The sequence below is a fragment of the Lycorma delicatula genome, chromosome 11, assembly GCF_047948215.1.
Source record: "Lycorma delicatula isolate Av1 chromosome 11, ASM4794821v1, whole genome shotgun sequence".
In the NCBI taxonomy this organism is placed as follows: Eukaryota; Metazoa; Arthropoda; class Insecta; order Hemiptera; family Fulgoridae; genus Lycorma; species Lycorma delicatula.
The window spans coordinates 28,053,187-28,079,003 of record NC_134465.1 but is presented as its reverse complement, the minus strand read 5'-3'; the positions used below and the strand labels follow the sequence as shown (position 1 = coordinate 28,079,003).

Below are 25,817 nucleotides of genomic sequence, written 5' to 3'. Positions count from 1 at the left end.
CCATTCATTCTTATTCTGTGGATAACAATTTTTAGAAACTAAATGTAATCTCAATACTTTAATACAATCAACATGTTAATCAGTATTAACTCCAGTGAAATGATTACTTTGAATTCTAATTTTGTTTGTACTAGACACTAAAGCAGAATTAATTTTTGAAAAGTCACCATATTGTCATGAACTCAGTTTTATCAATAAAAGTACGTAAATATGAAAACGAAAATTCAATGAACAAATGTTGCTTATAATTTTTTTAACAATAGACATTTAATGAAATAGCAATATTTTATTACAATCTTTTAGTGCATGGTCCAAACAACAAATCTTTAATCCCTTGTCTTAAGGTTTTACCTTGTATTTTTTTTATCCTTGGGTTTCTATAAAATTTTGTAAAATTTATTCAAGTTTTAAGTAAAAATATTCATCCTAGAGAGAGCTTGAAAGTAACGAAGATGCAAGTACTCTTCCTTATGAGTACAGTACTCATGGATGGTATCTAATTTGTAATATCTGTAAGAGATCTTTGTATAAATTGATCTTTCTAAAAGGTCAAATTCATAAATCCTATAGTGTATTTGTTGTATTTTTTTGGTTGTGTATTACAATTTTTAGCTGTTTAGATGCTAATTTTTAGAGAATATTCATCCTATTTAAAAACCTGGTTAAATATGCCACAAATAATTCTTGTAAATAACAGTGATTTGAACTGTTCCATTTGAAATGGAGGATAAATGACTGAGAATATGTAATACATTCAAATGGTGGCCATTTGTTTTGTTTTAAGAAACCAGTTTTATTGTATTTAATTTGTAATTTCATAACCTAAATCCTCCCAAAAAAAAACATAAATTTTATTTTTGGGCCGACTTATCTTATGCAAGCCCTGGAGGTAAAAAAACATCAGTCTCCAGTTTAGAAATTTGCATATTCTAATTTACTTTGCTTGTCACTTAGTACTTTTTATATGTGAAATAAAATCATTGTCAGTGAGCAATAAAATCACTGTACAGTTATAATGAAAAGGTAATTAACTTATTTGGCTCATACAATCATTCTTCAGTAGTATCTGAAGGTTACTGATTGGCATTAAAAAAAATTTGCTTATTAGGTAAAGTGTACTAGGTTTCCTGATGGTACTACCAGTGATCTAAAAACATTTAGATCTAAAAACTTAGTTGCTCTGGCTTTGTTCAACATATTTTAAACATCTCTGCCTTTAGAAAAACATAACTTGTTCAGGTCCTCTAGCAAATTTACACTTGAGATATGAGGATTATGCCAAAATATATTATTTCATTAGGTTCATAAATCAATGCTGCAATGTTCCAATGAACTCTGTTCATACCACTGTCAAAAATCTGGCACATAATTTGTACACAATTCCATACTTTTTAATTTATTTTGCCATATCAAGTAGCCTATGAAATCTCATACCAAATGAATTTCTAGGAATAAGAAATAATTTCATTTGAAAGTGCAATCTATCATATCCATTCTTGGATAAAAGCAAATTTATTTCCAGCCATTCATTCTTATCCTGTAGATAATGTTTAGAAACTAAATGTAATCTCAATACTTTAATACAATCAGCATGTCAATCAGTATTAACTCCAGTGAAATGATTACTTTGAATTATAATATTGTTTGTACTAGACACTAAAGCAGAATTAATTTTTGAAAAGTCACCATATTGTCATAAACTGTTTTATCAATAAAAGTACATAAATATGAAAAAATGAAAATTCAATGAAAAAATGTTGCTTATATGTTTATAACATGAATTCACATTTAAAGAATCAAACAGAATGATCTCTATCAGACAAGAATGATCTTTTAATGCATGGTCCAGACAACAAATCTTTAATCCCTTGTTACAAGATTTTACCTTGTATTTTTTTATCCTTGGATTTCTACAAAATTTTGTAAAATTTATTCAAGTCTTAAGTAAAAATATTCATCCTACAGAGAGCTTGAAAGTAACGAAGATGCAAGTACTCTTCCTTATGAGTACAGTACACATGGATGGTATCTAATTTGTAATATCTGTAAGAGAGCTTGGTATAAATTGATCTTTCTAAAAGGTCAAATTCATAAATCCTATACTGTATTTGTTATATTTTATTTGGTTGTGTATTACAATTTTTAGCTGTTTTGATGCCAATTTTTAGAGAATATTCATCCTACTTAAAACCTGGTTAAATATGCCACAAATAATTCTTGTAAATGAGTGATTGAACTGTAACATTAGAGTCCCATTTCACTCAAACCCCCTTCCCTGGTTTAAAGTGAAATGGAGGATAAATGACTGAGAATATGTAATAAATATGTAAATGGTGGCCATCTGTTTTGTTTTAAGAAACCAGTTTTATTGTATTTAATTTCTTTAATGTAATTTCATAATCTAAATCCTCCCAAAACAAAACATAAATTTAATTTTTGGGTGACTTGTGCTATGCAAGCCCTGGAGGTAAAGGACATCAGTCTCCAGTTTAGAAATTTGCATTTTCTAATTTACTATGCTTGTCACTTAGTACTTTTTCTACTAAGTACCTTACACATTGTGTAAGGTAATAGTCAATTAATAGAGCCAATTTTCCTTGATATGGTGTACTTTACAATTCATTGTCATATGTGAAATAAAATGTCAGTGAGCAATAAAATCACTGTAGTTATAATGAAAAGGTAATTAACTTATTTGGCTCATACAATAATTATTCTTTAGAATTATCTACTGTGATAACAATTCAGATGCAAAATATTAAAGTAATATTCTAAAACTAAATCTTTCTTCAGGGAAATCATTTACTTCACTAGTTACATAAAAACACATGTTAACTACTTATATTTAGAATATTTTCTTGCTTTTAAGTTTAATGGGAACAGATTGAAGAGTATTGACTAAAGTTCCTTTAAATGGAGATATCTTGCCATACAGTGATCTATGTAGCCATTTTTGATACTTTTCTTACCTACTTTGTTTGTAGAACAGAATTCTTGATGCAATTCTTGATGCAATTCTTGATCATAGTGTTAACAGTAGCTGTACTATAAAATTGTAACAATTGGTGCCCTTTACCTCTAGGATACACAATTGTGGTATACATCAAGTTTATCAATGGAATGAGGAAAAAATACAAAGATTCACTCTTTAATTGAGTTATAAATATATACTGTGACTACCTCTTCTTACTCTGTAGGGAGAGATCTTATCCTATTATTCTCAATGCCAGAGGATCTAAAATAGATGTAAATGCTCTAATTTAAATAAGATTACAATGAATGACATAAGTGACATAAAAACTTACATGGGGAGTGTAGTATTAAAACTTTATACTGTCTGAAAAATTCAAGCACAAATGGGGGCTTGACTAGTATGTATAAAGAATGATTTATGGAATATTTTTTCTATCTTTCTGCAGAAAACATACTGTACTTAACTGTACAGTATTGTAGTATGGAAAATTTGTACTGTAATGTGTGCACTGTACATGTTGTGCATGTACATCTTAATAGAAATTGTTTTAATTTTATGGTTAATTCTGTAAATTGTTAAATTAACTATTTTTTTTTTCTTTACAAAAGGTAAAAATCTAAAATGTATCAGTCTTGCTGTGGTTCACAAGATAACTGTCTATGTGAGACATCTGATACAGAAGAAAGTAATGCTGGATTAGGAGATACAACCTATACAACTGATATGCAGAGGGGTGATGAATGTACCTGTAATTCTGGAGTTAATGGATATAGTTCAACCATGGATTACGGAAACAATCAGCAGCAATTTTTCGACAGGAGATCTGCACAAAAACACTCAATACCAGTACAGCGTACCAATTCACAGAAACTAGGTTCGCAGATCATGAGTAATTCAATGACTAAAGGACCTATGTCTCACTGTAATAAGAAATGTAATAATAGTAACAGATTGCCTTCCACAAAGGACCCTCAGCAGACAAACCTCGGAGCTCCTAGAAAAATTCCATCCAATTTTGCTGCTAATGGATCAAAACCGCCTACACAGGGAAGGATTTCTCAACAAGTTGAAACTGGAGGATTACAAAGAGGAGTTTCAACATGTACATGTCCACAACAATCTAATGGTGGATTACCAACTCAATCTGCATCTCAAAGAGATGTCCCAACAATGAGAGCATCTCAAGGCTCACCAAAAGATGCTCAACAACTAATGAGTCCACCAAATGATGGTCCTCAAATGCAAAGTAGTGGTTCCCAATATTTTGAGCCATCAGCAATATCACCATGCTGTTTGCCAGCTCAAAGAGACAGTAAAACATTGCAGTCACAACGTAAATCACATCAAAATGGCCAAGTAAGACAGCCTACAAGAACATCACAATCAAATGTAAATGCGATTGCTCCAGAGATGGCACAATCTAGACCTGCAGTACCATTGATGCAACAAGGCTCTGACCAACAGAATCAACCGCAACGCAGAGTATCTGTAACAAATAATGTTGCAAATGCACAATCTCAACAATGTCCTACCAAAATATGCACTGCTGGATTTAATCAATCACAAAATGACTATTCTACAGGATTTCCCCAACAAACTAATAGTTTTACTCCACAACAAAACATGGCTCCAGTTGCAGGAAGATACAATCAGCAGTTGATTGCACCAAAGACTGAGAGATTAGCAGCAGGGAATGACCAACCACCAGAAACAATACAAATATTAAATACATGTTGTTTACCAGCTAGGCGTGTAGCTTCTCAAACAAAACGTAGCTCATTTCAAGCAAGTAATGATGCTAATCGTCAGTCCTTTGGGCGGCAACAGCAGCAGCAGCAGCAACCACAGCAGCAGCAACCGCAATCGCAACCACAGCAGCAGCAATCGCAACCACAACCACAGCAATTGCAACAACCACAGCAATTGCAACAACCACAGCAATTGCAACAACCACAGCAACCACCGCAGCAGCAATTGCAGCAATCACCCTGTGGTGGTCAGCAGCAACAATTGCAGCAATCACCCTGTGGTGGTCAGCAGCAACAATTGCAGCAGCCACAGCAGCAACTGCAGCAGCAACCACAGCAGCAACTGCAGCAGCAACCACAGCAGCAACTGCAGCAGCAACCACAGCAGCAACTGCAGCAGCAACCACAGCAGCAACTGCAGCAGCAACCACAGCAGCAACCACAGCAACAAACAGCTCAACAAACTAATGGTTTTGGTCAACAGCAACAACTATGTCCACAACAAACTTATAACTTTGGACAACAACCTCCTTCAAATGGCTTTGGACAACAACCTCCTTCAAATGGCTTTGGACAACAACCTCCTTCAAATGGCTTTGGACAACAACCTCAATCACAAATTGTTTCTGAAGGGCATCCTTGCTTCTGTCCAGATAACCCATTACTTTCAGCTGGTGCTGAAAGTGGTAATCAGCAATCAGATATTTGTGATAGTTGTGCTGAATTTGAACAGCAAGATAATGCAGATGATAACATATGTGATAGTGCTGCTGGTGAAGATGGTGAAGTTCCTGATTGTGAATCTCAAGTTCCAGATGAAGGAAGTCAGGCGCAATCAGAATTTAAGGAGAGTACAGAAGGAGGAGTTGGAGGATTAGATGGAGGAGTTGGAGGACTAGGACTAGATGGAGGAGTTGGAGGAGTTGGGGGAGTAGATGGAAATGAAAAAAAAGGAGGTTTTTGGCAACATCTACAGTTTCAAATTTTTCAACAGGAAGGTAGTGATAATGATCATCTAGGAAATGTTGTTAGTGAAACAGCAAATTGTGGTAATAATAACTATCAGTATCCTAGTGATCACAATGGAAATGGAGGAAATGGAAATGTAGGAAATGGAAATGTAGGAAATGGAAACGGAAATGTAGGGAATGGAAATTTAGGAAATTTAGGAGGGAATTGTTGTAACGTAGGGAATGGAAATGGAAATGGAAATAATGGAAATGGAAATGGAGGAAATGGAAATAATGGAAATGGAAATGGAGGAAATGGATTTGGAAATGGATTGGCTGGAAATGGAAATGGAATTGGTGGTAATGAACAGGGCAGTAGTGGTAGAAAGATGTGGCAACAACTGACGCTAGACATAATCCAATCTAGGGATGATTCAACTGATGGTTTTTCAGACCAAGGTGGTTGGCATCAACAATTAAGATTACAGATCTATCAAGAAAAATGTGACGATACAAATGAGACTTTACCAATTGACAATGGCAATAACAATGGTGCTGTTGGTAATGGAAATGGTCCAGTTGGTAATGGAAATGTTGCACGTAATGGCAATGTTGGAAATGCTAGTGATGCAATTGGTGGTGGTCAAAATGATGCATTGCCAGTTGGCATTGATGATATGCCCCAACCAACAAATAGCTGCTGTACATTGTTAACAAACTGTGTTTAAATGTTGCAAAACTTTACTTGAAAACCAAAAATTACTTTGTCTTCCAGCAATGTATCATAATCATCCTAAAACAGCAAATATTTAAATTTAACTAGTATTTTTTAAGTATTGTCTTATTGATGCTAAAATTATATAGTACTTGAAAAATTTTTACCATTGTAAAGTACTCATCAGAAATTTTTTGTAGAGAATAAAATACTAAAATTATTTAAAATGTTTTATTTATTAAGCTAACTTAATTATATAAAGATCCAAATTCCATGACTATTATTAAAAAATAGTGGCAAAAAAATGTTAACTAAATTTTACAATAAGTGAAAAAATACATCAAAGAACTTTCCATATTCTGAGTTTGTTTTTGAGAAATTGATTGCAAAGTACATAAAATGATACTTCATATCTGGGGCCAGTAATATAGCTTCTCCTCCATATTTAAACAATTGACTGTCTATATTAAGGACTACTATAAACTGTTGAAATAAACTACCATATTAAGGACTGTGAAATTTTTTAAATCACATGCAGTTAGAGAAATATGAGAAATACAGAGTACATGTATTTTTAATGCTTAGTCGCATCAATTAGTCATAATAGTAGTATTATATCAATACTACTATTTTGATAGTAACACTAATTTTTTAATACTAATTAAAAAATTAGTATTAAAAAATAAACAATACAGGAACAATAAATGTAATATTTAGGCTGTCGCTCTTGAGTAAAAATGAAATTTATGAAACTATGAAGAATCAAAAAAATTCTACTGTAAAGTACTGTTGATCTGGTTTGAACAGTACATCAGATTTAAACCCTGATTTATGACTGAAAGCTGAAACTTTCTGCATGTTTACATGCAGAAATTCATTATACAAGCTGTGTTTTTCTTGATACATTTAACAGCAAGATGTTCTCTTGGGTCTCCACTTATGGTTTAAAAGACTACCATTGTGGTAACAAGGGGAAGGAATAAGACTTTTAAAATTAATTTTCAGGGCACTTTAAAGTGCTCTCAATATCATGCTTACACTGTTAAGCAAACTTCCATATGCATCTGCAGTGACTTTGGTTGTGACATTGTTATTAAAGTATATTATATGAAGTATATTTATTATATATAAGTATATTATAAATTATTATCACAAATTTAAATATTCACTTTTATAAGCTGGAGAGCAAACACATTTTTTTTTGAGTATGCAAGTTAGTTGTTTCTTGGTTTCAAAAATTTTGATACCTATTTGTTTTGACACCTTCAAGAGAGAGTGCTTGATTGTGCGCCCTCCTAATGCAGAGCTCAGGCCAGATGTTGTGACCCATGTATGTGGTAGGAAAAATTTAACCATAAATTTAACTATAATAACCATTCACCGAAAGTACATAACATTAAAACCTTCAAATTGCAAGGAATGTATCATTCAAATTGCAAGGAATGTATCAGCACAGGGACCTGAATGTACTAGAATTTTGCATGCATTGGTCTTTAAGCAAATTAAAAACATTTGTCATTTTGTATGTCTTTGTGATATGGCAATATATGAAAAACAGGTTTCAAAAACTTGCTGCAGCAAATTGAGATACAAGTTTCATTCTAAATTATATACTGATGTAGCCCCTACTTCCTGTTTTATAGCAACTAATAATAGAATCGTTTGACTAATTGTAAGCATTTTTCATAAAATATGCTAATGATTGTGCTGTGAGAATCATACACCACACATCGCTTTAATTATGTTATAAAAGTTATAGAAATACATATTGTGGTGTCAGTCATTTAAATTTTTAGCATTTCAATATTTTCTTTTAAAATGACCAAATAGGATTTTGCAAGTTTAGTACACTATGGTCAACTAGGTACTAAGTTACCATAGTACAACTGTGTAGTAGTACTACTGTGTAGTAGTACAGTTGTAGGACAGTCTTACATCTAAAACCGGTCACTCAGCTTCCCTGCTTAGATTGGTTATCATGGAGGTTGTAATGACTAAAGATGGGATGTGGAAGCATCATTAAAAAAAAAAAATAATTGCTGTTATATAATAGAATAGGCAAATATTAATTTAAATATTTGCATATTAAATGTATTTGTAATTCTTGGAGTGTGGATTAATAGGAATTAAGACAAATTTCATTGAATGAAAATAGTCACACTGTTCTTTCCATTTTACAATGGTCTTTTATTGATTTCTAGACACCTGGCTATTGCCACGGGACATATTAACATATTTTCACATATTAATCAAACTTTCTTTTAGTTACTATTATCTATAAAAATAGTCAACAATGCAATATATTCTATATATAATCAAAATCTCAAAAATTATCTTAAGAAATTTTAGTTTGATACTTTCCATTACAATTTATGTACTACTCAAAAGACCAAAAAATGTTGTTTTCTTTAAATATTACTGATACACTTGGCTAATATCTCTCAAATGTATAGTTTTTTGTAATAATTTTTTGTCTGCTAACAGACTGTCATTAGCATCATCATGATGGTATATCATGGATTCTGCTTGGTAGCAGTCTTCCTTGCTTCCTTTCTCCTTCTACTCACCCTTCTGATGGAGTTGTCAAGAGTAACTACGTGTCCTAACAGATTTCATTTTCTTTTGACTTCTAAAGAAGACAAAACAAAAACCAAAATTTTTCTTTTGTTTTTGTTTGTTTTGATTTTAATCCTGTTTACGATTAAAATCCTGTTCTTTTTTAATTCCTCATTCCTCATTTTGTTCAACCAGCTTACTTTTACATCCTTTTCTATATCCAAAGTTCAAAAACTTCAATCCAGTCCCTCTCCCTTTTCTTAATTGTGCACACTTCATTTCTGTACAAAAAGACACTTCCTTGCTCCACTTTTTACATAATTTTAAATCAGACTTTTTCTATATTGTAATTTCGTCTTCTTACTGAAGCTTTCTTTACCATTGTTATCATTTCTGTTATTTCCATTGCACCCTTACTGTAATCTGTCACCATAATCTCCAAATTCAAATTTTTTAGTTTCTATCTTTCCTTCACTTGTCCTTACTGCTAAATCCTTGTTTACGTTCATTATTTTAGTTTTCCTACATTTTATACTCTTTCATCCTTCCTCCAGGGCTGTTATTCAAAGTGCTTGTTTACAACATCAGCAAACTTGATGTATCTTATTTTCCATCCTCCTGTACCTGCTCCTTCTTCTGACATATTCCTTATATTTTCATTGTAATTGTTGTACAGTGTCTGTGAGAGCCAGTATCCTAACACGTCAACTGAGACCTACCCAGTCATATTCTTACTTACTTTGATTTCTACTGTTTGTTTTTCAATTAATCTTCTATCTTTTCATTCTTCCTTTTTCTCTTAAGAATCTGCATCATTGTCCCCAATTCAGAATCACAGATTCATTCCTCTTCCTCTCTCTAAATTTCTTTTTCCTACCATAGTAGCCTAATGATGTCTGATTACTTTGCCTTTCCTGAAGCCAAACTGAGTGTTTTCACTAAGTGTAAACCTATCTCTACACTCCTCAATTATCTTTAGTAATAGAACTGATACAGTGGTATAGTCTTAGTAATGGTACAGTCTGGTTTAGGACTATTAAAAATATATATTTACAAGACTTCGTTGTACAAATATTAAATTACATATCACATTTTTTGCTGCATTTCATTTAAACTTATTTCTTTAAACTTATTTCATTTGAAAGTAAGATAGTCCTCCAATTCTTTAATAAAAGTGGATAGTTACACAACTGCATTTTGATAGACACCACATGCATCACATTTTTTTTGGGGTGTCCATATGAGTATTTTATATTAGCTTATATATTAATTTTGTTATAGAAAATACATTTTCACTTATAATTCATAACTACTTCGACGTGAAAAAAAAAAGTAATATAAATTTTTTAAACTTTTAAATAATTTAAATATATTGATTTATTATTAATTATTAACCTCTGTAAAAATTTTTGTATTAAAATGTGAAGTACATAAAATCTTTTTTACTAATAATGTAACTTTTTCACAAAAATTGGATGATGGATATATAATTCAAAGTTTTTTCCATAGAATTAGGTGTTGTCACAGATGTTGTTTCATGTTTTGTAAACGTGCAGAAAAAGGTGAGTTATAACCAGAAATACAATATGTTGCATTAGATTTTATTTCCTAATTGAAAAAAGTATACTACAAGGTTTGTATGAAAGGTTTTCTTCTCCAATGCATGAGTGAAGTAAAACAACTATTTATGATTATTATTTTTGTAATCTGTATGTTCTATTATCTACAAAACATAGTACATAAAAAAATGAGGGTGAAAGTTTTTACTTTTTCACAAAAATTGGACGCCTTAAAATTCAATGATCTTTTTCAGTAGAAATAGTTTTACCAGATATTGCTCATATTTTGTATACAGGTAGAATAATGTGAGTTGTAACCAAAATTACAATATGTTGCTGCATAAATTATATTTCAATAGAATAAATTACATTAAAAGATATGCATGAAAGTGAATTTTCTTATCTGGTTCCCAAGTGAAATAAAAATTCAATCATTTATAATTATTATTTTTGTAATATGTTTCAATATCTGCAAAACATATTACATAAAAATGAGGGGGAAACTTTTCCCTTTTTCACAAAAATTGGATGCTGTATAATTCAAGGTTTTTTTTTCAGTAGAAATAGTACCACATATTGCTGCTCATATAAACAGGTAGAATAAGGTGAGTTGTAACAAATAATAAAAAATAGGGGTGAGAATTTTTACTTTTCACAAAAATTGGATGATTGATCAAAGTTTTCTTCTATAGAATTAGTTGTCACAGATGTTGTTTCATGTTCTGTGTATGTGCAGAAAAAGGTGGGTTATAACCAGAAATACAATATGTTGCATTATATTTTATTAACTAATGGAAAAATGTATATTACAAGATTTGTATGAAAGTGAACTTTCTTCTGCAATTCATGAGTGAAGTAAAAAATCAACTATTTAGGATTATTATTTTTGTAATATAATAGAACATACAGATTACAAAACACAGTATATAAAAAATGAGGGTGATATTTGTCACTTTTTCTCAAAACGTTGAAGCTGTATAATTCAAGGTTCTTTTTCAGTGGAAATAGTTGTACAAGTTATTGCTCATACATATACTGTATACAGGTAGAACAATGTGAGTTATCAAAATTTCAATATGTTTCTGCATGAATTTTATTTCAACAGAATATATTAGATCAAATGATTTTCGAGAAAGTGAATTTTCTTCTCTGGTGCCAAATGAAATAAAAAATCACTCGTTTGTTATTATTTTTATAATAACTGCATTCTAATATAAACAAAACATAGTAAAAAATAGGGGTGAGAATTTTTACTTTTTCACAAAAATTGCATGATGGATAAGTAATTCAAGGTTTTTTTCTATAGAATTAGTTGTTGTCACAGATGTTGTTTCATGTTTTGTGTACGTGCAGAAGGTGAGTTATAACCAGAAATAGAATATGTTGCATTATATTTTATTTCCTAATGGAAAAATGTATACTACAAGATTTATATGAAAGTGAACTTTCTTCTGCAATCAATGAGTGAAGTAAAAAATCAACTATTTATGATTACTATTTTTGTAATCTGTATGCTCTATTATCTACAAAACACAGTACATAAAAAATGGGGGTGGAATTTTACACTTTTTCACAAAATGTTGATGCTGTATAATTCAAGGTTCTTTCTCAATATAAATAGTTGTACCAGTTTATGCTCAGATTTTGTATACAGGTAGAATAAGGTGTGTTTTAACCAAAAATACAATATTTTGCTGCATAAATTATAATTAAGTAGAATAAATTACATTAAACGAGAAAGTGAATTTTCCTTTCTTGTTCCCAAGTGAAATAAAAAATCATTCATTTATGATTATTATTTTTGTAATCTGTATGTACTATCTTTTGTATATAATATATATTACATAAAAATGAGGGTGAAATATTTCACTTTTTCACAAAAAAATTGGATGCTGTATAATTCAACGTTCTTTTTCAGTAGAAATAGTTGTACCAGTTATTGCTCATATTTTGTAAACAGGTAGAATAATGTGTGTTGTATCCAAAATTACAATATGTTGCTGCATAAATTTTATTTAAATAGAAAAAATTACAATTAAAGATATGCGTAAAAAAGAATTTTCTTATCTGGTTCCCAAGTGAAATAAAAAATCATTCATTTATGATTATCATTTTTTTAATCTGTATGTACTATGATTTGTATAAAAAATATATTACATAAAGATTAGGGTGAAATATTTCATTTTTTCACAAAATTTGGATCATTATAATTCAAAGTTTTTTTCAGTAGAAATAGTTGTACCAGAGATTGCTCATATTTTGTAATCAGGTAGAATAAGGTGAGTTGTAAACAAAAATACAGTGTGTTTCTGCATGAATTTTATTTCAACCGAACAAATTACTTTAAAAGATTTGTGAGAAAGTGAATTTTCTTTTGTAGTTTGTCATGCAATTTTTACTTTTTCACAAAAATTGCATGATGGATATGTAATTCAAGGTTTTTATCTATTGAATTAGTTGTTGTCACAGATGTTGTTTCATGTTTTGTGTACGTGGAGAAAAAGCTGAGTTATAACAAGAAATAAAATATGTTACATTATATTTTATTTCCTAATGGAAAAATGTATACTACAAGATTTGTATGAAAGTGAATTTTCTTCTGCAATCCATGAGTGAAGTAAAAAATCAACTATTTATGATTACTATTTTTGTAATCTGTATGCTCTATTATCTACAAAACACAGTACATAAAAAATAAGGGTGAAAAAAAAATTGGATGCTGTATAACTCATGGTTCTATTTCAGTAGAAATAGTTGTACCAGTTATTGCTCATATTCTGTATACAGGTAGAATAATGTGAGTTGTTACCAAAATTGCAATATGTTTCTGCATGAAGTTTATTTCAACAGAAAAAATTTCTTTAAATATTTGTGAGAAAGTGAATTTTCTTTTCTAGTTCCCAAGTGAAATAAAATCATTCATTTATGATTATTATTTTTGTAATAACTGCATTCTAATATATACAAAACATAGATAAAAAAAATGGGTGAGATTATTTACTTTTTCACAAAAATTGGATGATGGATATGTAATTCAAGGTTTTTTTCTACAGAATTAGTTGTTGTCACAGATGTTGTTTCATGTTTTGTGTACGTGCAGAAAAAGGTGAGTTATAACCAGAAATACAATATGTTGCATTATATTTTATTTCCTAAAGGAAAAATGTATACTACAAGATTTGTATGAAAGTGAACTTTCTTCTGCAATCCATGGGTGAAGTAAAAAATCAACTATTTATAATTATTATTATTGTAATCTGTATGTTGTATTATCTACAAAACACAGTACATAAAATATGAGGGTGAAATTTTTCAATTTTTTACAAAAATTGGATGCTGTATAATTCAAGGTTTTTTTTCAGTAGAAATAGTTGTACCACATATTGCTCATATTTTGTATACAGGTAGAATAAGGTGAGTTGCAACAAATAATACAATATGTTGCAAGGTAATTCATCTTTGAATAGAATAAAGTACTCATTTGTTATTATTTTTGTAATTAGTACAGTCAATTATATACACAAAACATAAATAAAAAAAACGGGTAAGAATTTTAGTTTTTCACAATTGTTGGATGATGGATGTATAATTGAAGGTTTTTTCCATAGAATTAGGTGTTGCCACAGATCTTGTATTATGTTGTGTGTACGTGCAGAAAAAGGGTAGATATAACCCGAAATACAACACGTTGCAATATATTTTATTTCCTAATGGAAAAATGTATACAACAAGATTTGTATGAATGTGAATTATCTTCTCCAACGCCTCAGTGAAATAAAAAAACAATGTTATATGAACATTATTTTCGTAATCTGTATGTTCTAATATCTACAAATCAAAATACATAAAAATAAGGGTGAAATATTTCATTTTTTCACAAAAATTGGATGCTGTATCACTCATGGTTCTATTTCAGTAGAAATAGTTGTACCAGTTATTGCTCATATTCTGTATACAGGTAGACTAATGTGAGATGTTACCAAAATTGCAATATGTTTCTGCATGAATTTTATTTCAACAGAATATATTACATCAAATGATTTTCGAGAAAGTGAATTTTCTTCTCTGGTGCCAAATGATATAAAAAAATCACTCGTTTGTTATTATTTTTATAATAACTGCATTCTAATATATACAAAACATAGATAAAAAATAGGGGTGAGAATTTTTACTTTTTCACAAAAATTGCACAAATAAGTAATTCAAGGTTTTTTTCTATAGAATTAGTTGTTGTCACAGATGTTGTTTCATGTTTTGTGTACGTGCAGAAGAAGGTGAGTTATAACCAGAAATAGAATATGTTGCATTATATTTTATTTCCTAATGGAAACATGTATACTACAAGATTTGTATGAAAGTGAACTCTCTTCTGCAATCAATGAGTGAAGTAAAAAATCAACTATTTATGATTACTATTTTTGTAATCTGTATGCTCTATTATCTACAAAACACAGTACATAAAAAATGGGGGTGGAATTTTACACTTTTTCACAAAATGTTGATGCTGTATAATTCAAGGTTCTTTCTCAGTATAAATAGTTGTACCAGTTTATGCTCAGATTTTGTATACAGGTAGAATAAGGTGTGTTTTAACCAAAAATACAATATTTTGCTGCATAAATTATAATTAAGTAGAATAAATTACATTAAACGAGAAAGTGAATTTTCTTTTGTTGTTCCCAAGTGAAATAAAAAATCATTCATTCATGATTATTATTTTTGTAATCTGTATGTACTATCTTTTGTATATAATATATATTACATAAAAATGAGGGTGAAATATTTCACTTTTTCACAAAAAAATTGGATGCTGTATAATTCAACGTTCTTTTTCAGTAGAAATAGTTGTACCAGTTATTGCTCATATTTTGTATACAGGTAGAATAATGTGTGTTGTATCCAAAATTACAATATGTTGCTGCATAAATTTTATTTAAATAGAAAAAATTACAATTAAAGATATGCGTAAAAAAGAATTTTCTTATCTGGTTCCAAAGTGAAATAAAAAATCATTCATTTATGATTATCATTTTTTTAATCTGTATGTACTATGATTTGTATAAAAAATATATTACATAAAGATTAGGGTGAAATATTTCATTTTTTCACAAAATTTGGATCATTATAATTCAAAGTTTTTTTCAGTAGAAATAGTTGTAGCAGAGATTGCTCATATTTTGTAATCAGGTAGAATAAGGTGAGTTGTAAACAAAAATACAGTGTGTTTCTGCATGAATTTTATTTCAACCGAACAAATTACTTTAAAAGATTTGTGAGAAAGTGAATTTTCTTTTGTAGTTCCCAAGTGAAATAAAATCATTCATTTATGATTATTATTTTTGTAATAACTGCATTCTGATATATACAAAACATAGATAAAATATAGGGGTGAGAATTTTTACTTTTTCACAAAAATTGCATGATGGATATGTAATTCAAGGTTTTTATCTATTGAATTAGTTGTTGTCACAGATGTTGTTTCATATTTTGTGTACGTGGAGAAAAAGCTGAGTTATAACAAGAAATAAAATATGTTACATTATATTTTATTTCCTAATGGAAAAATGTATACTACAAGATTTGTATGAATGTGAATTTTCTTCTGCAATCCATGAGTGAAGTAAAAAATCAACTATTTATGATTACTATTTTTGTAATCTGTATGCTCTATTATCTACAAAACACAGTACATAAAAAATAAGGGTGAAATATTTCACTTTTTCACAAAAGTTGGATGCTGTATAACTCATGGTTCTATTTCAGTAGAAATAGTTGTACCAGTTATTGCTCATATTCTGTATACAGGTAGAATAATGTGAGTTGTTACCAAAATTGCAATATGTTTCTGCATGAAGTTTATTTCAACAGAAAAAATTACTTTAAATATTTGTGAGAAAGTGAATTTTCTTTTCTAGTTCCCAAGTGAAATAAAATCATTCATTTATGATTATTATTTTTGTAATAACTGCATTCTAATATATACAAAACATAGATAAAATAAATGGGTGAGATTATTTACTTTTTCACAAAAATTGGATGATGGATATGTAATTCAAGGTTTTTTTCTACAGAATTAGTAAAAAGGAAAAATGTATACTACAAGATTTGTATGAAAGTGAACTTTCTTCTGCAATCCATGGGTGAAGTAAAAAATCAACTATTTATAATTATTATTTTTGTAATCTGTATGTTCTATTATCTACAAAACACAGTACATAAAAAATGAGGGTGAAATTTTTCACTTTTTTACAAAAATTGGATGCCGTATAATTCAAGGTTTTTTTTCAGTAGAAATAGTTGTACCACATATTGCTCATATTTTGTATAAGGTGAGTTGTAACAAATAATACAATATGTTGCAAGGTAATTCATCTTTGAATAGAATAAAGTACTCATTTGTTATTATTTTTGTAATTAGTACAGTCAATTATATACACAAAACATAAATAAAAAAACAGGTAAGAATTTTAGTTTTTCACAATTGTTGGATGATGGATGTATAATTGAAGGTTTTTTCCATAGAATTAGGTGTTGCCACAGATCTTGTATTATGTTGTGTGTACGTGCAGAAAAAGGGTAGATATAACCCGAAATACAACACGTTGCAATATATTTTATTTCCTAATGGAAAAATGTATACAACAAGATTTGTATGAATGTGAATTATCTTCTCCAATGCCTCAGTGAAATAAAAAAACAATGTTTTATGAACATTATTTTTGTAATCTGTATGTTCTAATATCTACAAATCAAAATACATAAAAATAAGGGTGAAATATTTCACTTTTTCACAAAAATTGGATGCTGAATAATTCAAGGTTCTTTTTCAGTAGAAATAGTTGGACCAGTTATTGCTCATATTTTGTGTACAGGTAGAATAATGTGAGTTGTAACCAAAATTACAATATGTTGCTGCATAAATTATATTTCAGTAGAATAAATTACATTAAATGTTTTGCGAGAAAGTCAATTTTATTCTATGGTTCCCAAATGAAATAAAACTCCAATTGTTTATTATTATTATTTTTGTAATCTGTATGTTATAATAACTACAAAACATAGTACATAAAAAATGAGGGTGAAAGTTTTTACTTTTTCACAAAAATTGGACGCTTTCTAATCAAGGTTTATTTTTCAGTAGAAATAGTTTTACCAGATATTGCTCATATTTTGTATAGAGGTAGAAATAATGTGAGTTGTAACCAAAATTACAATATGTTGCTGCATAAATTATATTTCAATAGAATAAATTACATTAAAAGATATGCGTGAAAGTGAATTTTCTTATATGGTTCTCTAGTGAAATAAAAATTCAATCATTTATGATTATTATTTTTGTAATCTGTATGTTCTAATATCTGCAAAACATATTACATAAAAATGAGGGTGCAATTTTTCACTTTTTCACAAAAATTGGATGCTGTATACTTCAAGGTTCTTTTTCCGTATAAATATAGTTGTACCAGATTGCTGATATTTGCTCATATTTTGTATACAGGTAGAATAAAGTGCATTGTAACCAAAAATACCATAAGTTGCTGCATAAATTATATTTCAGTAGAATAAATTACATTAAAAGATTTGCGAGAAAGTCAATTTTATTCTCTGGTTCCCAAATGAAATAAAATCCAATCATTATGATTATTATTTTTTTTTAATCTGTATGTTATATTTACAAAACATAGTACATAAAAAATGAGTGTGAAATTTTTCACAAAAATTGGATGCTGTGTAATTCAAGGTTTTTTTTCAGTAGAAATAGTTGTACCACATATTGCTCATATTTTGTATACAGGTAGAATCAGGTGAGTTGTAACAAATAATACAATATGTTGAAATGTAATTCATCTTTGAATAGAATAAAGTACGAGTATATTAAACAATTTGCAAGAAAGTGAATTTTCATCTCTGTTGGCAAAGTAAAATAAAATTATCATTTATTATTATTATTTTTATAATTAGTAGTCTAATATTTACCAAACGTACTTAAAAATGAGGGTGACATTTTTCACAAAAATTGTATTGGATTTTTTCAGCAAAATCAGAAATTGTTCATGTTTTGTATAGTAATATTGCTAGTGAGATTATAAATGAACGATTGTTAATATTACTTTCATGTTATTACTTGTAACGTTTTTATTACAATATTAAAATAGGAAAATCATTAAGGTACGTTTGTTATACCAACATATACTTAGTTATATTGTTTGTATAATTTATTTTTGTATTGTTAACTGTTGTAACATTTATGTAACCTATTGTAAAATAGCTTAATTATTATTAATGTTATTAAAAAAAAAAACAATTTTTTTTGACAGACAGTTTACAGTTTATGGTAAGTTCCATACATCATCTCCTCTGTAATTATAAATACATAAACTCTGTCATGTTCTTCTTACTCTTACAAAGTAAGTTAGTATATTATGTTGGCTTTGAGCAGCTGATATTTATAATACACACGATTAGTAATAGACAAAATTAAAGTTTTAATGTTTCTCTCAAAGTGTGATAACATTTCTTGAATTGCTTTTCGCATACATTACAGATCTGTAAATAAAATTTTTGTATTACCCTTAGTTTTAAATAAATTACATTTCAAAAACAAGTAATGGAAAATATAGTAAAAATCGGAAAAATGTATACTACAAGATTTGTATGAAAGTGAACTTTCTTCTGCAATCAATGAGTGAAGTAAAAAATCAACTATTTATGATTACTATTTTTGTAATCTGTATGCTCTATTATCTACAAAACACAGTACATAAAAAATAAGGGTGAAATATTTCACTTTTTCACAAAAATTGGATGCTGTATAACTCATGGTTCTATTTCAGTAGAAATAGTTGTACCAGTTATTGCTCATATTCTGTATACAGGTAGAATAATGTGAGTTGTTACCAAAATTGCAATATGTTTCTGCATGAAGTTTATTTCAACAGAAAAAATTACTTTAAATATTTGTGAGAAAGTGAATTTTCTTTTCTAGTTCCCAAGTGAAATAAAATCATTCATTTATGATTATTATTTTTGTAATAACTGCATTATAATATATACAAAACATAGATAAAAAAAATGGGTGAGATTATTTACTTTTTCACAAAAATTGGATGATGGATATGTAATTCAAGGTTTTTTTCTACAGAATTAGTTGTTGTCACAGATATTGTTTCATGTTTTGTGTACGTGCAGAAAAAGGTGAGTTAAAACCAGAAATACAATATGTTGCATTATATTTTATTTCCTAAAGGAAAAATGTATACTACAAGATTTGTATGAAAGTGAACTTTCTTCTGCAATCCACAGGTGAAGTAAAAAATCAACTATTTATAATTATTATTTTTGTAATCTATATGTTCTATTATCTACAAAACACAGTACATAAAATATGAGGGTGAAATTTTTCACTTTTTTACAAAAATTGGATGCTGTATAATTCAAGGTTTTTTTTCAGTAGAAATAGTTGTACCACATATTGCTCATATTTTGTATACAGGTAGAATAAGGTGAGTTGTAACAAATAATACAATATGTTGCAAGGTAATTCATCTTTGAATAGAATAAAGTACTCATTTGTTATTATTTTTGTAATTAGTACAGTCAATTATATACACAAAACATAAATAAAAAAAAACAGGTAAGAATTTTAGTTTTTCACAATTGTTGGATGATGGATGTATAATTGAAGGTATTTTCCATAGAATTAGTTGTTGTCACAGATGTTGTTTCATGTTTTGTGTACGTGCAGAAAAAGGTGAGTTATAACCAGAAATACAATATGTTGCATTATATTTTATTTCCTAAAGGAAAAATGTATACTACAAGATTTGTATGAAAGTGAACTTTCTTCTGCAATCCATGGGTGAAGTAAAAAGCAACTATTTATAATTATTATTTTTGTAATCTGTATGTTCTATTATCTACAAAACACAGTACATAAAAAATGAGGGTGAAATTTTTCACTATTTTACATATTATATTTCTCTGTTTAAACTATTACTCAGCTAAATCAAAATGATAACAGTAATATTACTATTAATAACTGATTTTTTTTTGATACAATATTTAAAAAATGCTTTGGCAATATGAAATAACTCTAGTACAAGAATTCTAAATGAAAAACTTAATTCTTAAGATGTATAATAATTAGTAAATAGTTTCATAAATGTGTAAACAAGATTACTATTCATAACATTTCACAAATATTGACAGGTGGATTTTACGGATTAAAAGTCAGCACAAAGAATATGTACAGTAGTGAACAAATTAATCCGAATAAAGGGAATTTTCATTCTGTGGCAGACTGCTTGCTGTTTGGCATTGCAGGTTATGTTGGTTGTTCACATACAAATAGAATCAGTGGTTTTTGTACTTTTATAATTCGTTGTCAATTAGTTTTTGGTGACGTTATAAGTTTATTCGTTTCTAGTTAATACAATGGATATAACTCCACGAAAGCAGTAAAAAATTGTTGTTCTGTCCCAACACACACAAATGACTCAAAGACAGATTGCCAGCGAGTGTAGTGTGGAGTAGGTGCTTTTAAAGAAATCATGAAAAGATTGAGGTAAACATATTCCATCTCTCCAAAGAGAAAAGGAAAATGTGAATGGAAACTGAAAACCACACCTACACAGGATCGATAACTAATAAAGAAAACAAAATTTATCCACGATTCTCAGCTGTTGACCTTTATAGGAACTTGAGAGCCAGTGGGACTAATGTTTTTGATACGACAGTTCGTAGAAGATTGTTGGCAGTGGGAAGGATTGCTCAAAAACCTAAAAAGAAGCAGTTACCGACTCAGGTTTTGAATACAAAAAGACTTCAATGGGCAAAGGAACATAAAGAGTGGACTATTGAGATATGGAAAAACGATATTTTTTTCAGATGAGAGTCATTTCTTTGTCCAAGGGGAGAGAATAGCCTACTTTCATAAGTCAGCAGATGAAAATACTACTACGCCAGCACACCTACAATAAGCTTCCCAAACACCCAGCCAAAAAGATATTATGGGGATGTTTTACACATGAAGGGCCAGGAGCACTTATGCCTGTGGATGGGATGATGAAATCGGACCGATATATTAACATATACCAAAGAAAAATAGTCCCGCTTATGCAGAAGAACCCAGAACTCGTTTTCCAACAGGATCTTGCACCATGTCACACATCAAAGAAAGTAAAAGAGTTCTTCAAAAAACCAAAAACATTTGAATGCTCTTGTGGCCAGGGAACTCCGCCGACCTAAATCCCATTGAAAATTTATGGACCATACTAAAAAGAAGACTTGAGAAAGTGAATTGTCACAAAAACTGACACTAGTACAGTGATACAGGTTTGGTTTTGAGATGAAGAAATCAAAGATCATTGTTCAACCTTGGAATCAATGCCAAAGACGATTAATGAGATAATAAAAAAAGGGAGGACAATCTATTACATAAGAGTAAGTTATGAAAAATAAAAAAATTCCTATTAAAAATACTGTGTTCTTCATAGTACTTCAATTCAGTAAAAAATAAATGAACATTAAATTAAATTTTAATAAATGAAAATCTACATCTACATCAACAGTACTGTCAACCATGCAAATAAAACAACTACATTTTTTAATTGAATTATTTTAATAAAAAAAAAACAACAATCTATCAGGATAACTATCAGTCATGTCATACTAAAAAAATTAAATTTAATATAAAATGAGTATAAAAAAATTAATTTCATATTATTTTAATTAACTTATTAAAACAATTACATTCGGTATAAACATTCACAAAAAAAAAATACTACCAAATAGCATACTAAATTATACTATCCCCTGCTTATCGTTAAATTATATCACAGTAAAGAATTACTAATAACATGGACATTAGAAAACACAACTGAATGAATCTAAGTCATTTTAAAAATTAACTGAAAAAACTCTGGATTCAAGTTAGTAATATTTTCTTTTTCTGAATCTTAATCGGTCCACAATCAATAATTAAACGACTGTCAATAATATAGTTATAATAATATTACAAGTTTTAAGAATATTAACTGTATGAATACTAACCGCTTGACAAACTGTGTAGGAAAACACATACAGTTGTTTGTGGAAGCTCAGATGATAAGTTTTACAAGCAAGCCAAGTGCTTATAATTGCACACGCTCAGAACCCTATCAAACATTTGTGTTCACATTCAATTATTTCTTTATCGATTGATTTAATAAGCCACACTGTATCACAATTAATAGACTGATCCGTAAATATATTATATTATGTTACAAACATACGCTTAATATGGAAGTCTAAAACTTAAGTAACAGGGTTTTGAAAATTTTCTTGTTGCATTTTTGTGATCACATCAACATCATAACCATTTATAAATGGTAATCCAGTCGGTACCTTTTTTCTATATTCTATATAATCTTGTCCGAAAAATGATATTAAGGTCATTTCTTCAACTGTTATTCTTTCATGAAAGAATTTCCAACTTGCTAAAGTGTAACCGATGAAACAAACAGGATTTAAAAGTATTAACTGAAAAAAAAGAAAAACTAAATTAACATATCATTAAAAAAATTTAACAATATTCTAAAAAAAAAAAAAACAATTTTGTAGTTGTATAGCTGCATTGATAAATTCCTTCTTGCTCTTAATTTACATTTTTTCTGTTTCTGTATAAAAAAAGAAAAAAATTGTCACATTCTTCTCTTCATTTAATTTCCAAACTGTTATTATTACTGGTACTCTTTTTTTTACTTTTTTTTTAACCTCCAGGACACCGTTAGGTATTGCCTTAGAGGATGAGATGAATAACAAGTAGCGTGTGAAAATGCCATGCCTGACTGAGATTCGAACCTGGGACCTCTGGATGAAAGTCTGAGAAAACATTTGATCTGCGACTTATACACAAGGGCTGTTCAGAAAGTTCTCAGCCTGACAAGAGTTGGAACAAGTATAACCAAATGATTATAAAACTGGTCAAGTATGATTCTTTAATTGGTGCGGTGCAAAGTTTCAGATGCATACGTACAGTTACTTATTTTTGGTGACTGAATAAAGTTAACAAATTATGATTTTTCCTGAAAAATGAATAAAATTAAAGTTTGAGGTGTAATAAAGTATTTTGTTGTAGAGGGTTTTTTAACTTCTTCTCCTTCGATTTGTCAGTAAAAAAGTGGGCTGCTGAATTTGAACGTGTTCAAACAAAATAACTTATTGTCACCAACAAGATATTGGCATCTAAATACAAATGATTAATGAAGAAATTGTGAACTCACCGCAGGATATGTTATTCAATAATAAATGAATATGAAAATCAATATGAAAATTTTTTACATCAGAATGGAAAACATTTAACAGGCATCAAAATTAGAACATAAAATATACAAATACGTACAACATATTGATATATTAGTCCAGGCAGTATCTGTTTAGGGTTGGACTTTTTCTAAATGATCACAAATTTTTGCTTTAATGCCACCGAAATATCATCAGATATTTTCACTTTAGAGAAAAGTAGAGAGGAAAAAAGTTTTGTTATTAAATTTTACACACAATATCATCGGTTTGCAAATCGAAAAATATGTTATTATTGATGCAAAAATGGCAGGAACTATATAAAAAAAAACAACATTTTTTTGGAAATTTTTTTCAAGTACTTATATTATATATAGGACCTTAAAATTTTCCCTCAAAGAACATTTTGATATGATAAAGCAGCATGCCAAATTTCAACAAAATCAGTCTGACAGTTTTACACAATTTTGCAATCCAGATTTTTAAAAAATGTGATTTTTCAAATTGTGCAGAGTTGAAATAAAGTCCCTAGATACTTGAAAATTTAATCACATAAAAAAGAGCACTCAAACTTTCAAATGCATTTTGAAAAATTTAAATCAGTTAATTAGGAGAGCCTAGGAAATTTTTAAACATACTTGCCAAGTATATAGTACTTGCTTGCAAGTTTTTTTGCTTTTAAACAAATTGAATATATTCATGAATTTGTGAATGACTTTGTTCTGATGATTTCCAAGATTAATGCATTATATTCAATATGTCGCAGCTTACTCTCGATAACTGATAAACTTCATTTGGGTGGCTTGACAGCCACCTAAATTCAAATGAATTTTTAATCCTCTCAAACTAAAATTTGAGAAATTAAACTTACCCAATTGCTTTAAAGAAATCTTGACAGTAAAAAGTTACACAGCAAGATGTGACTTGTCAATTTGTAACTTGGCAAAGAAAAATACAGTACTTCACAGGGGATTTTTGTAGGAAAAAATAAATATTTGAATTAAAAACACAAACACTAACCTGTGTTCCAATAGACCAGTAAAACCAACCAACATAGCTGGGATGTCTAAATACACCATACACACCAGTAGTAACTAATTCATGGCCTTCATTTCGCTCACTTTGTACAACATGATTAAAATTTGATTTAGCAGTAAACATGGCTAATTTACGAAGAAATTCGCCTCCTACACATAATGATAATCCAATAATACTGATCCAACGATACGTTTTTATTTCTGAAAAATAATTAAACAAAGCACTCTAAATTCAGATACATTAATTTGCTGTTTCTGACTCCATCAGATTCATAAATTAATCTTATTTTGATTTTATAAATAATAAGCAACAGCTCAAAATAACAAAAAAAATTATTCAAAATAAAATAATTCATCTTTCAAAACAACTAAAAATAACAATTATTTGAACTATTAAAAACTACATTTTTTAATTTAGAACATTTATTGACTTAAAATATAACAATAAATCACTTTAAAATCTATATGTTGCCACTGTTAATCTATTTTTATAGTAGCTGAAGGCTTCAGGCAAATTACAAAAAAAGTCAAATCGGCTCAGGATTTGAAACCAGAAACTTTGAGAGAAGTGTACCACTCTGTCCATAAGGTGCAACTGTACCATTTCTAGCTTACTGCTGAAAGTCTTGCAAAAGAAAATAATATATCCACATAATGGAAATTTTTTGAGTGTTTATAAAGTATTTAATGGATTACTTGAGTAAGTTTGCAGACATATTTTATCCTCATGGTTGTGAGAATAATACTGATAAATAACAATTAAAACCGAAAAGCTCTCTTTTCTCCAATGTTTCCCACATTCTTGATGCAGAAGCCCTGACATGCTACTAGATGAACATAGCCCTCGTGGTCCCTTTTTCCATTTGTGAGCATGACAATATGACACCAATGGCACAACTTCTGTCATGGCACCAATATTCCATGATTGGCATACTTAATCTGTACATTATAACTAAATCACTTCTATCCTTATGCGACATCAGTATGAACTCATGAA

The 25,817-nt window shown here is 29.2% G+C and overlaps 1 protein-coding gene across 4 annotated transcripts in view; it reads right to left on the bottom strand.

Annotated features, from left to right (window-relative positions):
* Positions 1-25,817, bottom strand: part of Icmt (isoprenylcysteine carboxylmethyltransferase ste14) — a 42,540-nt gene that overhangs the window by 7,016 nt on the left and 9,707 nt on the right. The window contains exons 4-6 of one of the 4 annotated variants that reach the window (XR_012758235.1): positions 24,804-25,021; positions 22,554-23,021; positions 18,171-18,410 (exon numbers count right to left, since the gene is read on the bottom strand). Coding sequence is in view for 1 of the 4 variants with exons in the window: in XM_075378575.1 (XP_075234690.1) it covers positions 22,797-23,021; positions 24,804-25,021 (443 nt within the window). In the remaining 3 variants the exon portion in view is untranslated. Of the gene's footprint in view, positions 1-18,170; positions 18,411-18,715; positions 19,050-20,450; positions 23,022-24,803; positions 25,022-25,817 lie in introns of those variants that run through there. The other 3 variants (XR_012758236.1, XR_012758237.1, XM_075378575.1) reach the window with 3 other exon arrangements.